The 16720-nt window shown below is 40.7% G+C and overlaps 1 protein-coding gene across 2 annotated transcripts in view; it reads right to left on the bottom strand.

Annotated features, from left to right (window-relative positions):
* EPB41L4B (erythrocyte membrane protein band 4.1 like 4B) overlaps window positions 1-16720 on the bottom strand; it is a 171982-nt gene that overhangs the window by 43145 nt on the left and 112117 nt on the right. The window contains exons 18-20 of one of the 2 annotated variants that reach the window (XM_030490937.1): window positions 15553-15678; window positions 12041-12115; window positions 4257-4324 (exon numbers count right to left, since the gene is read on the bottom strand). In XM_030490937.1, the coding sequence (XP_030346797.1) occupies window positions 4257-4324; window positions 12041-12115; window positions 15553-15678 (269 nt within the window). The remainder of the gene's footprint in view (window positions 1-4256; window positions 4325-12040; window positions 12116-15552; window positions 15679-16720) is intronic. The other variant, XM_030490946.1, reaches the window with a different exon arrangement.

Below are 16720 nucleotides of genomic sequence, written 5' to 3'. Positions count from 1 at the left end.
ACAGATTCTTCTCTTACAACATTAAAGAAGAAAATGTTCTGTTAGAAAGGCTTTTCTAGCTCTAGTGGAAGACAAATTCGTCTCATTGGTCACAAAAAGGACTGACATGATCACTGCTTCCTTTGCAGACTTGGACTCTACATCCCAAAAGAAGTATCATTAAAAATCACTGCAAAATGACTGACATCGCAGGTTCCAAATGAGACCAATGATGTCCACACAAACACATTTTTACTACATGTCTTAACACAGCATGCCTCACTAAGCAAGGTAGTAACTGCAAACTAACTGTATTTCTTTTTGACTAAATATAGGCAGTATAAAAACCAAAATAATGCAAATGCATAAATAACACTTTTTTTCAGGTATTTCTTCTTCCACAAACCAACATTAAGTTCTGCCTTGCTCAAAGTGCTTATGCCTCAGCTATATAGCTGGGCTGTACTTCTCTGTATGTATTACTTGGGTGTTGATGAAGACGTGTGTGCTTTCAAGTCTGTTACAACAGAGCTGTAATAAAGCCATGTCTAATTCTTCTTGGTAGGGCTCCTGTGTCTTATCAGGATAACTCGTGGCTCTCCTGTTTAACTTGCTTTTGAAATTCCCTTCCTGTTAGTTGCTCTCATTTGACTTTGTTCATGTGCAGCCCAGATGGATCCAGCTGAGGTAACCAGACGATTTCCCCTACTGTCACTGTGCAGGTCTGCTGCTCTGCTAGAGGTTATCCGCAAAGCAGCAGGGTCAGCAAGGGGAACATATAACTGTGTCCCAATTCATAGTGCACTATATCAGTCCTAATTGAGGCTTAAGGAGAGTGTAACTAGGACAGTGCAGCACGTATTGGGTTACTGAGTCACTAGCTTTTTCCTGACTGAATATGGGAACCAGCACTTGAAACAGTCTGAGAGGACAAAAAAAATCCTGTCCAGAGGAGGGAAAGCTAGATAAAGAAACATACAGCACTGCTCTCCAAAAGCAGGGAGGAGGGAGGACTGTTCTCTTCTGTGGTCCCACATCCTCCCGCAGCTTAATCTGACATGTACAGGTTAGCTATTAACAGAAAGATCAGGAGACAATCTTACACTTCCAGCCTTTGCACCAAATGACAGAGCAAATTTCACAAGCTTTCCCCTCCTGAAAGCTGACAAAATAGTGCAATTTCAGCTTCAGCTGTGGTTTTTTTCCCCATATTTAAACTGACTCAGATATAGAAGTATCTGCAGTTTGTCAACAGACACAGAAAACAGGTGAATAAACTGACTGATACATGGCAACTTTGCATAAACACAACATAATTCCAAGGCCATGCCCAACAAAATGACTGGAGACCTGCTTGCAGCGAAAGTGGCTGTACCACATATAAATATGAGTAATTAATAGTTGAACCAGAACTAATTCTACAAAGAGCTATAGCAATTGTTAGCCAAATTGAGTCTGCCATGGCAGATGCTAAAATAATTGCTCAGGGGGATTACAGGCCATATCCAAGTAGTTAATTCATTAGAAGTGTAATCTTCAGAGTGGCAATGGATGAGCAGACAAAATGGTAGCAAAGAGAGCACAGTTCTTTAATCAAACAAGCACTACTGCCCTCCCCTTCCTCACCTTCTATTTCCCTATATGTATGAACGATTCACACTTCAGTTAATGATCAAAACTGCATATGTTTGCTTACTAGCTAGCCTAAACAAACTTCCCAATGGTGTGGGTTTGGAAAAAGGCAGAGCATTTTGCTAATGCATTGTACAGTTATCTGTAATGAAATACATGAACTCATTGTCCCTGCTATAAATCCCTTGCATGAAAAGAGCAGGGTATTGTTAAATAGCTGCAACAGATACTGGCTTCAACTGGCAAGATATTTCAGCAAACAAACACCCTCAAATATTCACACAGGTATTGTCTACAGGAATGTCTGCATGGGTTCTTGCAGGAATAAAAATTATATTCCACAGGGAGGGCCCTTTTTTGCAAAGGATATTTGTGTATTTCTCAACTAAAGAATAGAAAAAATCCCAGTTGACTTGTCTGATCAGTATGAACTAACCCCTAGCTGTACTCAGATGCAATTCCTAGCAAAGGCTCATTTGTGCCCATTCAAGTCCACAAAATAGAGGTTAGAGAGGATGTTATTATCAAATAGGTCACATGCTGGCTGTCCGTAAGAGTGCATATGTCCCTGCAGAAAGGAAAGCCACTTGAAGGAGACAGAGAATTGGTTAGATACTGAATTTACTCTGCATTATTCTCTGAGTTTTGGATGCAGGCTGTTAAAGTTGGTCTGTCCCTGAGCACTGATTAATTGTATATTTGCACCTCCAGGACACCGACACAAAGCAATAAAACAATACCATCTCATTTGGCACAACTGACTGTAGAGGAAACAATGCTTTACATAAACCAGATAAAAATAAATATTAGACAAACATACACCAGTCTGCTGCATACTGAGAACTCCAAAGTGGCCTTTACAAGTTTATAAGCTTGGATGTGTGCAAAAGAAAACAGTAACATTAGCTTTGCAGCCAGGTTGCCATCCTTACTCATGTTGAATAGTAGTTCACCCCACAAAGCACACAATTCATTTACAGCTCAGCATGATGAAGCAGGAGAGACTCTATTACAAAATGTGAAATAGAAAGCCTTTTCTACAGATGTTATGCAGAGGTTCAGCATAAGATTTTCAGAAGGTAAGGAAAACAAGTCTATAGCCACTTTCCAAATCACACAGGGCTTTACAAGCCAGGTCCTCCTGAACTGCTTCTGGAAGTGACAGCAACCCAACAAAGGCTGTTGTGGCAAAGACAATACATGAAACCTATTTCTATTAAACAAAGAAATAGGTTACTGTGTTATGTATGTGATGAATTTTCTCAGTGGTCTTAAGAAAGTGGTGTAGAGGCCTAAAAAGGGCAATGGCACAGGAAAAAAGTGGGTGATTCTAAATATCAACTAGACTTTGCAGTCCCTTGGACAAATGGGAAAATCACGGCCTGCCAGGCTAGAAGTTACAGCTCTGCAAGACGTCCTGAGATGAGAGACTTGTGGGGAACTGCAGATGTACTGCAGGCAAGCCAAGACTGCCACAGAAAGCAATAGCATTGTCTCTCACATCTCCTCCTGCCTCAGCATCACCAACCATCCTCACCGTTCTTCACTAGGTAGCTGCTTTCACTAAGCAAATGTAGCAGTTCTGCTAGTCCAATCTGAGCAGAAAGGAATTTTTCAGTGAAATGGTTTTTGAAGACTATTGGTGATTTTTCACCTTATAGGAAAGATACACATTTGAAAAAAGGGAGGACAAATTTTCACAACTATAACTATTTCTTTTTGACATCAGTGATCTGTCAAATGTAATTCATTACCCCCCTCATTCAGACTTTTCTATAAGATGCTTAAATGTCTGCTTTCGGTTGCAAGAGTCACCATTAGAAAGCTAGTTACAACATAAAATAATAACTAGTGTTCTAGTACATATGTATATTACATATACATATATATATTACACATGCATATACATAGTATATACACATGCATAATAAGCTGATTAACAGCCAGTGTGATTGCCATGCTTTAAATCCATAATCTTTTTTCATTCAACTCTCCTCTTAGGATTGGATATTTAAGATGTCCAAAGTGGTGGTACTACCATACATATAAAGGCAGGAAATTTCCAAATACTCATGCGGTAACCTCCTCCATAGTCACCTGCTGGAAGACAGTACACTGTGCCATTCGAATAATGTTTGCAATTAATATGCCTCTTCAAAATGGCCATTTCCAAAAAGGAAGGCTTCTATCCACTATCAACAGAATAAAAGTACAATCCAAACTAGTCACTACTGCCTGCAAATGAGCCATCAGAAAAACACAAGGATATTCCAGTTTGGAATATCTAGCACGTTTCTGATATAGAAGTTATGAAAACTGACTTATTTTTACATAAGCTTTTTTAAGTTTGTCATGGGACCTCATTTTTACCTTGAGCGTTTATCAATTGTTTAAGTATATACACTCCACCTGACTTTTAAAGCTGAGCTTTTATTAATTCTTCAACTATATGTGATATATATATCACATATATATGTTATAAAATAAGCACCCTTCTGACAGACACCTTTCCCTCAGGTCATTGCTTGGTGAACTTTGGGATGAGCAAATTGACCCGTAACACCTGTTGGAGATAATGTTTGGGAAATGCCTCACTACATCATGCATTTATTTGATGTTTTGCCTATGGACAAGAAACAACAGACCTTACATTAGGGTCCTGCAGGCTGGAGGTCTTACTGGGATTTACAAAAGAGGACTCTTCTTTCACAGCCTGTTAAAAGAAAGAGCCAAAGTTTAGTGCGACATCCATACACTTAGGATAATACAACTGTTTATTAAAAATATACTCCTGTAAGCACCCCAGAAAACTGCAATACCCAAAATGCCTGCTCTGCCCGCATTTAGAAGGCACAGAAATGGGGTTTTTTTCATTTCTTACAGTTGAGATTTGCTGTGATTAGCTACAATGTACAATGTGCAGAGCAATAGTATTAGAAAGAAACTGGAGAGAGATAAAGAAGAAGAAAGAAAACATTGGTTCCTCCAGAAAGCATTTGAGCAGAAGTAATAAAAACCAGCCCAGGCAAACATACTGTAGTCAAGTTGTTCTTTTAATTGGAGTAGAATAAATATTTATGTAGTCTAATCAAAATAATGATGCCAACTTTTCATACAGTCTTCATTGTATTTAATTGAAAAAATGGGATTTTTCAATTAAAAATTAATTGAAAATTAATTGAAAAATGGGATCCCCTACATATAATCACACTGTACATGCAAATCACAGAAAATCTCACCCATTATTGCCCTCTGCTAAATTACAGAGTCCTGTCTTTCACATACCATTTGTCTATAGATTTGAAAATACTAGTATCACAAAATGACTCACATGAAAATTGCTTGATTACCCAGCAAACACCCAGTTCAGGCAGGTGTTGGTAGATTATACTCTTCAACTGAGATGCAGGGTTCCACAATCTATGTGCAAATGCCAGTGTTGGTGCAACAATGCACCCCTCTACAGAAAATACTGGCTGAAGACACACAAGTATTTCCAAATCAGTAATGGATTTGGCAGGGTCTGACATTTGCATTCTGCTAAATGATCCTACAACAGAGTGGTTTTTCAGTGTTGAATATCTGAACCACAATAATTTGAGGGCATTGGTCCGGATCAAGTCGAATTAAATGTGTCAGTCCCATCCTCTTCAAATAACATGAGACAAGTTCCTTCAAATCCATAAAATCCAAGTCAAAGGATTTTACAGGCATATAAAAATATTGTAAATTTGACGTGAGACCTTCCATTCAATAAACATTGATATACTGTATTTGAGGGTACTTATAAGAAAAAGAAATAAAATCAAAGCTGAGTTTCTTCTATACCTTAGCAAAGAACTACAAACTATCAGTAGCAATGCTCAGTGCTTGGGAAAACTTCCCAAGATGTGATAGTTTTAGGTTCGTTTCCCCCTTGTGCCAGAGAGAACAAAACCCCCATTGCCACTTCCCAGGTCATTGTTTACCAGAGCCTCAGCCATGGCGGGAACAGGATGTTCCAGCTTGTACACACAATTAACTGTATGGGCAATTAAACTGGATCCACTGGGAGCCTAGCAGAGAGTGAACTCTGCCCTGGGCCTACTCCAGCCCAAGCACATACCTAAGGTGATAGGTTAGGAAGCATTTTGAAATAAGTCCCTCTGTAACCCTTCCTATTAGAGCTGTTGCACCTTGTATACTGATGCTAAAACCACCATCAACAGAGAGGTGACCCTCTGGACCTCATCAGCAGGTTTGTCCTTCTCCTAGGGGACTGGTTTACACAGAGGAAGCTAATTTAGAGCTAGCTTACTCAGAGGAGAACAGGATCAGCAGTAGGCACTGGAGGAGCTCCACCCCAGCATTGTGCTTTTATATATAACCATCAGCCAGAGGTTTCCTCAGTCCTGGGCAAATGCTCTAAACATTAAGGAGTCAGATAAAAGTGGACATAACCACACCACCATTGTAACTCAGCCACCAAATGTTTTGCAGTTAAGGTTATTGGTGAACTAGCATCACACCACGCATAATTTCAGAACCAGGAGTGCAATTTTTCAAATTTTAATAAATTAACAACTTCAAGAAATTTAGCTCAGCTCTAGTAGCTTTGTCTAGCATAATGTTTATTCAAAATAGAGTGCTTTCTTGAAAGGAAAAATGGTTTTTAAGGAATTGAGAGAAAGCATAGAAAATCATTCTTTGTTGGCATAGATGAGCACTGAAGTAATCTTCCTTTGTTCTACAGAAATTATAATGCTTTTTATAAAGCTGTTGGGTTTCTGAAAGCTGTAAACATGAATCCAGCTGTCAGAAACTTAATACACAGTCTCTTCTTCCATGCTGATGTCTTAACAATATTTTATTGTTAAGCCTGACAAGCTAGCTGCTTACTACATGTCAAATGGGCTACTTTTTAATACCACAAATTTTACTTTATTCCAATTTTCACCAAATTAATTGAGCTGCATTTTAAGATGCACTTGAACACAACAATAGAAAAGAGAATATAGAGATCAAGAATGCAATGCAGGGACTGTGACCAGGAATTAAATTTTTAGAATTCAACCTACTTAAACACGATAAGCCATGGACCTCATTAGCCAGTTGAGAGGGCTTTGCTGTATTAGTCCCTAATAGCTGACCCTTGGTTTCTTCTCAGCTCCATGACTACATACCCACTGTCTTTTGCCTTCTCTGCATTGGAAGGCTAAGGCAGCATCTCAAATAGTGGTGTATTCCTAAACGGCATGATCAGTATCCTCAGGAACTTCTCTTGGTATTAATTTTCTTCATTATTACTCATGCTTTAGACAACAGAAAAGACTCCTGTACACACAAGTAAGTGCTGCACACCAGTGAACAAGCAATCCCACTCTAAACTGGAAGGAGAAAGAGAGCATATAAAAAAATTGAGTGGCCTGAACAGCCTCAGGTGATGAGGTGTGTACACCGGGTGCCACAGCTGTGCATTGGCAGGTACATATTAATAAGGATGGGCTACTTCTCTTCACCCTATGCCTCTCCTCCATGCCTATGAATAAACAGACATAGGAAAATGTTGTACCTGCAAACACTTCTGTGCAGAGCTTCTGCTATCAGGAACTGTACCACCCTTACTGAACTTGTTGGCTTTTGGTTTGTTTGTTTGTTTTCAGAAGAATGTCAGTAAATCTTCAGGTGACAGCATGTTTCTTTTATTTTTCCTCCTAACTCTGCAAATCACACTCACTAACCACACAAATACTTCCTCAATCATACTGAAAAGATGTATACTGGGCTGCATCATTGTGAGACCCTGCTTGGAGTATTGTGTTCATTTCTGGTGTCCTCAACATAAGAAGGACATGGAGCTGTTGGAGCAAGTCCAGAGGAGATAAGGGGCCTGGAGCACCTCCTGTATGCAGACAGGCTAAGAAAGTTGGGGCTGTTCAGGCTGGAGAAGAGAAGGCTGAGTGGAGACCTCATAGCAGCCTTCCAGTATCTGAAGGGGGCCTACAAGGATGCCAGAGAGGGACTCATCATCAGGGACTGTAGTGACAGGACAAGGGTAATGGGTTTAAACTGAAACAGGTTAGATATAAGGAAGAAGTTCTTTACTGTGAGGGTGGTGAGGCACTGGAACAGGTTTTCCAAAGAAGTGGTAAATGCTCCATCCCTGGCAGTGTTCAAGGCCAGGTTAGACAGAGCCTTGAGTGACATGATCTAGTCTGAGGTGTCTCTGCTCATGGCAGGGGGGTTGGAACTAAATGATCTTAAGGTCCTTTCCAACCCAAACCGTTCTATGATTCTATGTGAATGTAAACCAAGGGTTATACTTGTACGCAAGTCTCACAATATAAATCCCAGATGGTTTGCCTTCATTTGAAAAAAAGCACACATGCTAGGGCCAGGATTTGGGTTTCTACTGCAGGGTGCCCTCCATCAGTGGCGCAGGGGAGTTTAGCCAAGGCTAGCAGGAGATGCTTGGTGGGGAGTGTACATGGAGAGCTGGGCAGAGGCTCTGTCACCCACAAAAGGCCAGCACTGAGCTGTGTAACGACAAAGGCAAGAGCATGGAGCTGTTCACATCTCCTCACCTAAAGCAGATTCTCCCCTCACACAGAGGCTGCTGCTCTGAGAGGGAGATATTTGAGGGCATACCAGACCTGGAAACATCATTTATACAGAAGCAAATTCATTTAATAATTACCCAAAGAGAAACAAGCTGGCTACCAGACTGCAAAACGAACAAAATTAAAGGTTGATCCATATAATCCATCCACACAATGTCATTCGCTTTTCTTATCTGCACTGGGCTCAGAGCAGAAGAAAAATTATTAACATTCTGATTTCATATGCCATTAACTTTCTGGATGGTGTCAGAAACAAAGGTAAAGCATTGCTTTATCATACTAGAGACAAGAAACATGCCTGGACAGAAATGCCATTGTACAGGCTCTCTTCACAGATGATTGCTAAGAAATAGTAGTTTCACCAAAAGATGAAAAGAGGACAAAAGCACTTAATACCAAATTGTATCCAGAGTTGCCTAAGAGATCTACCTTTGGGCTGCCAGGCTGATCCTGACAGTTTTCAGACTGCTTTTCAGTTGACTCCTGAGCATCCATAATCCCTGCTGCTCTCCTAGCACCCTGGTCCTTTGGAGCCTTAGAGAGGGGGTAGATGCTCCAGGGACCTACATCAGACTCTGCCGAGCTTTCCAGCAGGGGTGGGAACACTTTCGAGCCCATGGGAGGAACTCCATGTATGAATTCATAAGCCCTGGTGGCTGGATTTGCCTGTCCAACCCGGCCTTGAACAATGTCAGGGATGGAGCATTCACAGCTTCTTTGGGCAACCTGTTCCAGTGCCTCACCACCCCCACAGTAAAGAACTTCTGCCTTGTATCTAACCTAAACCTCCCCTGTTTCAGTTTGAACCCATTGCTCCTTGTCCTATCACTACAGTCCCTGTTTGGAGGTCTTTAAAAGTGAGGAAGCAATGGTTCTCACTGCAGTGGGCTGTAAATGCTTCTCTATCCTGGCTCTTTCTGGATGGTAAGGAGGCCTGAAGCATACCAGATTTTTCAGCTCTTCACCAATGTTTTGGTCATTTGTCAGCTATGCAGATTGTTGGCTGATCTCATTAGATAACACAGGCTAAGCAACGCATCACCAGGAAGAACGCCCTGCCAAGGTAAACCTACCTTGGTGATTTAATATGTCAAATGTATCCTTCCAGGCAGAAAAGCATCACAGTTAGGTCTCTTGGAAACAGACTACTCTATTTTTGGCCCTCTGAACAGGGCCTGGCACCATGTGTCTCCTGGGCTGTGGTGTGGCTCCTATACATGACTGCAATTAACAGTACTTGTCTTATCATGTACTAGCACTTACAGACATGCCAGCTAGGAGACATAGCTGACATATCCACAATGCACTGTCACAGTCTTGTGACACCACTGCCACATTTGCCTTCAGTATCCTGGGGAATAAATTAAAGATTTCCCTTTTCCCACATTCTGTTTATCTAAATCCTCCCTCCCCTTCTGTACCTCAGGAAGACTGCTGCATCATGTCCTCAGCTCCTTGCCTGAGTCTGAGGTATCATTGCTGACATGCTTCTAATGAGCTGCCATGTATTGTATATTGATCACGCACATTCAAAATCTTGTGGTTTATACCTCTGACACCCTTCATTTCCTGTAGCCTCACAGCAAACCTGTTTCCCTGTGGCAACTGAACACAGAGAATTTGAAGCTGAGCCATTTTCAGATTCCATTGTTATGAGCAATTATAAACTGACGCTGCTGTTCCAGTTGAGTTCCAGCGCAGTTGCTTCTTTTTACTTAGCCTGAAATTTGCCAGTGAGTTTATTGCTCATCCAAGTGGGTGACTAACAGCAACAGCTTTAGCAAGGAAGGCATCATGTACATAAGGAGCTGTGCAAGCTTCGCCCACAACCTGAACACCTCAGCTGTGACCTGTTATACTCACGTAATTCTGATCTCTGTGCAAAGACTGTCAAATTGTGCAGTAGCTCAGTGCTGTGAATAAGCACAGGTGGAGGGAGGGAGGAAAAGACGAGAGGGAAGCAAACAGCATCTAATTCATCATGGAAAGAGGTTAAAATGTTGGAAAAGCTGATCCTTTCAAGGTGCTTAAGTCAACATCTAGTGAAAGCTAAGAACTCCTCCGGGGATCCAGAAGGATTTGTTTAAGTCCTGTTATAAGAAAGATCGCATAAGATTATAAATCCTCAAGTGTCTTCCCTTCACCTCTATTTTCATTCATGACCTGATTGGGGTTTGAATCGAGATCCCCATAACTGAATAAAGCTCCAAAGACCTAGCTCATATAAAGTGATTTTCTGCTAGAAATACATGGCAAAAGCACCTGGACTTTGAAGTTGAGAAGTCCTCACACTTTAATTTCTCCTTAAAGGAGACAGCACAATGAAAAAGGCAAAGAATCATGAAAAATGTAGATAAGACAGACTAGCACTGTGAGTCACCTCACTTGTGCACCCTTTCTACCATAAATAATGAATAGATCCCAGTCTCATTTGCATTTGCAGCCATGGCTTGCATCTCTATAGACAGCACAGGCAGCAGGATGACACCTGTACCCATGCATGTCCTGAGACATTTTCTGTACCACAGTCCAGTCCTTTCCTCGAGGCAACTCCTGACAGCACAAGCAACTTGCACTTATGTATTCGCAGTACTTGAAGCAAAATGACACAATCATGGTCTGTACTTGTTTCTAGGACAGGGATGAAAAAAAGAGAGATGGCTATCGACCTGGCCTAAAAATTTACATGTGTATAAGCCTGTGAAGAAAGTTAGTGTGTGAAAGGAGCTAGACAATTGAACATTCCTTTGTTCAGTGTAAATGTCCCTTTGTTTACTCAGAATCAAGGCAGGGGAATCGGTTGCTCAAGAACCCAAGCCTGGCTGATAGAAGATATCCAAGAGTTTCCCTTGGGTTGATAAAGTTGTATGCTCTTTGTAAATAACTCCAGGTCTCCAAACTACCTTTAACCACCCATAATGTTCAGCAAGGAGCAGCTCAGGTGGTAATGTTACCTCTATTTGTCTTCCATAAACCACACTGCAGAAAGGTATCTTAAAAATGAGCTTGGCCTTCCCTTGTCTGCAGAGAAAGATATGAGTAGTGCAAAAGTCAGCTGCGGTAGAAATCTGTGAGAAACAGGATCTTAGTTTCTTCCCTGTGCTAACCTGCTAGATTTACATTAATCCCAGGAAAGTTTGTGTACCAGGTGGCGAATACAAACACCACTTAAAGAAGGCAAACTTCTAGAACACAGCACACACTGCCCGCCAAAAAGACACGCTGCCCTGCTGAGATAGCTGTACATTTGCTCAGGAGCCTGTGCTTAATTCTAAGGATAATTAGAATCTGCCCCAGCCAAAGTGGATATAAATAGCAACCAAAACCTGCTAGCATCTCTCCTCCATCAGTTGGACCATGAACTGTTTGGCAAAAAGGACTCTTTGTGATACTAACAAGTCGTCTGCTCAATCACAGCATATCAGCACTGAGTCATGCAAGCTGCAAACGGGTTTTAAATGCCAGGGAGAGCTGGTCTTTTGTATTCTGTCAGCTCCTCACTGCTGCTTTATACCACTCCCTCTTAAATGAAGAGTCTGGAATAAATGCAAAAAAAAAAAAAAAGGGGGGGGGGGGAAGGAAAAGAATAAAAAAAAAAAAAAGAAAAGATGTCAGTTGCTTCACAGTGTTTAGTGCTCCCCTTGAGCTTAATTATGTGGGAACTGTGATATGCAGTCTGTCAGCTAGAAGGTGGCAAATCCCTCTGGCACAGTTTGAAAGGTGTGTTGTGAAACACTACTCATTTGCTCTAGGTCTACAGATATCGTATGGCGTGCCCTGTGCAAACCACAGGTTCCCACAGTTCTGTATGGGTTCTTCATGTTTCTCACCTCTGGTATCTGTGGCAGCGTGCTCCTGGATTCAGCTTCCAGCACCCCCATGCACACTGGAGTTTGATTCTCCATCTAGCAGAACGGCACATAAATATTTCCATCTTCATCAAATAAACAAACTCACTCGTGTTAGTTTCCTGCTGCTCTATAACTCTCAACCACATGCAGGGCTCAGTGATCGGCACCATAAACTTACAAATTTTCGGTCTCTAAATCAGGACTATAGCCATGGGAGACCGTGTATTTTGCCCTGTAGGAATGCAATAAACAGCTCTTCAGCTTAATTCTGAAATGAAGCAGTGCAGAGACTATCTTCCAGAATATATTTTCAAAGGTATTGCATAATTTCCCCTATTTTTATATCTTAAGCACTGGAATCATTCATTTCTGTAGCTCTCTCTTGTGTTGGTGTCTGGCTGCCATAAAGATAAAGCTACAGAAAATTTCTGTCCCAGTTTATATTTTCCACTTGCAAACGTTCACTCCATTCCCAGAATTGATGAGGGGCAGCTTCTTCTTCTACTACATGCAGGAGGTGCCTTCATAAATTTGTCACATCCTGATGTTAGTAGCATATGGTATCGAAAATATTCCTATTGCTTAGGAATAGAGAGCTGTTACAAATATTTCAAGCAATAGTTTTTGTTAATTTTGGATGCGATCCTACAGTGCACCAGTATTTTTCTCATGCTTTTACACCTAGCTGTATAATGAAGATGCTCCATGAAGTTTCATAAAGGATGACTTAGACCATAGATTTTGGGGGCCTTTAAAAGAAAATTTAATTTCAAATAGTGTATGCATAAGATAGATAGAATCTGATTCTTTCTTCTTCCTTTACAAAACAGAGAGGAGCAAATCCCCATCCTTTTTGTGATACTATGAAATAAAAGAAGATATATGCTTCACATGAGGAAAATCAGACTGTCTTGCTTTACAGCTCAAGGACTATAGGCTGTGCCTTACAGAACCTAGATATACTTCTTGCCCTGGCTTCCTTGTAAGTTGAAATATAACAGTACAAAAAATGAGAAATGAGAAATTGAAGTCTTAAGAACAAGGCCAGAGGCAGGACTTCTCTGGGATTTAATATGGAATTGGTGTCAAAAGATAGAATTGGGCAGAGGATAACACAGTTAGACCTCCAGGTATACTGGGCAGCAGGATATGTCAGATAGGGTCAAAGAGGGGTAGGATCACAGCCCTGAAGGAATACATGGAGTTAAGTGGTTGTCTTCTGCAAAGAAACTATTTCTTATATGCTCCCTCAAAGGATGCTGTGTCTCTGGGCAGTGTAATGCCATCCCAGCTTGCTTTTTCCATAAGATGACTGAATTTTCACTGGGAAATAGGTTGGGTACAGGTACTCAGCTAGTTCGGGTTGATGTTTGGGGTGTTTTTTTGGGGGGGTGATTTTATGGTATGCTGGTACAGTGGTTTATTAGGGCCTCCTGTAGCCCCCCTCTCTCCTTCCATATTCTAGATGATAGATGGGTATGTTTCTACTCATTCCTTCACCACGAACATTTTGCCTGCCGTTGCCAGCGCTTGTGTAGCCACAGCTTCTTATGGTAACAGCTGACCATTGCCTGGTCTCTGCTTGTTTATTTTTGCAATGTATCTGAGAAGCGTAATCTCATAGTTGACAGGAGGAGAGCTCAAGTGCAGAAGAGCCCATCTCTAGTTGCACAGGCAGTTTTGTGGCTAAGCAGGGAGTTGAATGAGGATTTCCAAGACTAAGGTGACATCCTAATTTACTGGCTATAATGCTTAAGCCATACTTTGTTATAGCACTGAAAGCTTCAGGGATTTCAAACTGAACCATATGCCATTATTTTTCCACAATACTTGCTACCCTGCAACAGTCTTCTTTTCCCTTCTTCCCTGGAAATCATAGGACTTTTCTCATTGATGTCAATCCTACAGACACCTACTTAATCCAATCTGACTGCTAAAGCCTTGTGCAAAACAATACAGGTAAAAGGGAAAAAAGGTATGTTCAGCTTGCTCTGAAACTTATTTGCAACACAGCAGCAGCTAAAGAATACAGTTATGGCATGCACGAAAAAGCAACCCAGGATGTTCTCCCTTCAAAAGCCTCAGAGTGGAAAATTAAGGCAGGGCAGGTGAACTGCGAGATGCATATGTTAAGCACATTTCCTATCTTGCCTTAGTAATGCTGTATTCTGAATGCAACCGCACACACTGCTTCCAGTCTTTAACTATCCAGTCAAACATGACCATTAAGCATATTCAGGAGAAAATACGAATGTGAGAAATATACCATGACATCCTGTAGAAAAGACACACAGGAAAAAAAGAGGGCAAACGCAAGGGCAATCAAATAACAAACATACTGCATAAACCACAGTTGAAACAACACAGAATTCAAAGAAGTGAGAGAACTGCTTTAAGCAAAAACTGAAAAAAAACCCCAACCTCCTTCCCCCACATGCTGTCAGATTTATGGTTTCTGTTCTTGAAATCTAGGGCAGTCAGAATAACCAAATTTTGATACTTCTCTATGTCTAGCTAGACCAGATGTAATTAGCTCTCAAATGAAAGATCTGCCAGGGAACAACAAATACACAAAGATGATTGTTAACAAAATCCTTTGCAGGGCAAGTTGACCTGTTCTGTTGTTATGAAAAGAAACAAAGCGATGGAAATACCAACATAGTTTGTATTCAAAGAGAATATCATGCACAAGGATACCAGAGGAACTTTGAATAGGAGTCATACCAGTTTTTCTGCCTCTACTTTTGTTCCTAAAGCATTCTATTTGGCTTTATTTTTGGCACCAATGGCATTATCTTTTGTCCACAAAACACACTTGAAAAAAATCACATATTTTAGGTTTCACTTGGGTTTACCTCTGGTTGGAAAATTAACTTTTTACAGTCATGCCATCTAGCATCAGTTTTAAGTTGCATGACATCATTACAGGACTAGTGGTGTTTTTGAAACAGGATGTATTTGATGTAACCTCTGACCAAATAGCAAAAATAGCAGCCTAAAATTTAGTCAAAAGCACAAGTCCAAGTAAGAAAACGATAGACTAGCTAACATTTCACATTCAGACAGCTAAAGTTAATCCCCTAAAATAAAAGTTGCATCTGGATGCATAGATACTATCTTTAGAACACCTTAACCACAGTTTCCATGAGTGGTGGGTAGCCTCAGAAAACTCCAGAGGTGATTGTTGCTCAGCTACAAAGTAAGTAAAAACTACAGTGACAAAATCAAAACATGGAGATTTCCTGGGGCCTTCACTCCTACTTTCTCAGCCTCTCTCAACTGTATTAATCATGTCAGCTAGGACAAATTTCCTACTTCCATCATACCAATCATTTTGAGTTCCCGGAAGAAACTGAAAGGCAGCTAGAAAGAGCTAGGTTAATGTGGATACTTAAGATAAAATGAGGTGCTTCCTCAGGAATGACGTGATTTTGGAAAATTAATGTAAGCTATGCCGAAACTATAAAGGCAAAACATTAAACACAGATTACCTGGGCGCCCACTCTAAAAGCAGCTTCCACTTGAGCTTTGAGGATGTTGCACTTCATATGGTCGGGTACAGATGAAGGTGACACAGGGGCATGAAGAGTCTTTTCCGGTACTTTCTTGTCTTCACCCTGTATTTAACACAAAAGACAAGCACAGTGGCATATATTAGAAAGATAAGAAAATGGTCAAAGGTGAAATTTTTACTTGTAACAACTTGATTCAGCAATACTGGTTAAAACTTCCATGTTCATACCCAGATACATCTTAGAAGAAAACGTTTTCAAAATATTTAATGGCTATATTATTTTCAAGACAAGAAAAGCCTCACGGAAGCCTGAGTAATAAAAGCAAGCAACAGATGTGCAGATACATGGAAAAAGCCTAGCCAGGTGCTGTACTGGTTGTCCAAACCTGTGATGACACTGAGGAAGCGAAACATTGCCTCAAAATATCCCACAGCAGGCAGAAGAAGGAAAGGTTCACAACACTCGACTGTAGTGAACATTGGTTTCTTATACCACCCTAAGAATGTCAAGGGGCTTTGCAAATTTAACTTCTGAGGGATCTGAAGGGATCTCCACACAATTACAAGCCAAGCAAAATCTCCTTCATCAGAAAGAAAAGAAAAATCCAGGGAATTTAAACGCTGTTGCTGCTGTTTCCACTTGATGTCAATCCTTTACCTATGCAGTGATCTGGATCAGAAATCAAAACCCTCAGGACAGCTGGTTTAGTGACCTGTTCAAACATGACTTAAAGGTTTTTTGCCTACAACAAACTACATCCAGCAGAAATGTCAGCATGAATAAACTTCCCATGCAGAAAAAAAGGAAAAAAAAGAGGACAATGTAATACTAATATATAAACAAACTGGGTATGAATGAGATCAGGATTGTAAATGTGAACTTTTTAAAAATCAAATTGTAATATCATATATTTTTAAAGAAGAATTGGGCAATGACATAACAGCCATTGCAAACTTCCTTATTCTTCCCGGAAATAAGACCTGAATTACAACCAAGTAACAGCCTAGATTATACATTCATTTTCCACTCTCATTGTTGCAAAGATTGAGTGGTCGTATACACCCAGACAGAACAGAGACGTAATGCTGTCATTCAGATTTCGGCCAAAATGGGTACAAGGCATCAGCAACCAGGTCCAGCACAT

This window comes from Strigops habroptila, chromosome 1 (genome assembly GCF_004027225.2).
Source record: "Strigops habroptila isolate Jane chromosome 1, bStrHab1.2.pri, whole genome shotgun sequence".
NCBI lineage: Eukaryota > Metazoa > Chordata > Aves > Psittaciformes > Psittacidae > Strigops > Strigops habroptila.
This window is presented reverse-complemented; position numbering and strand designations above follow the sequence as displayed.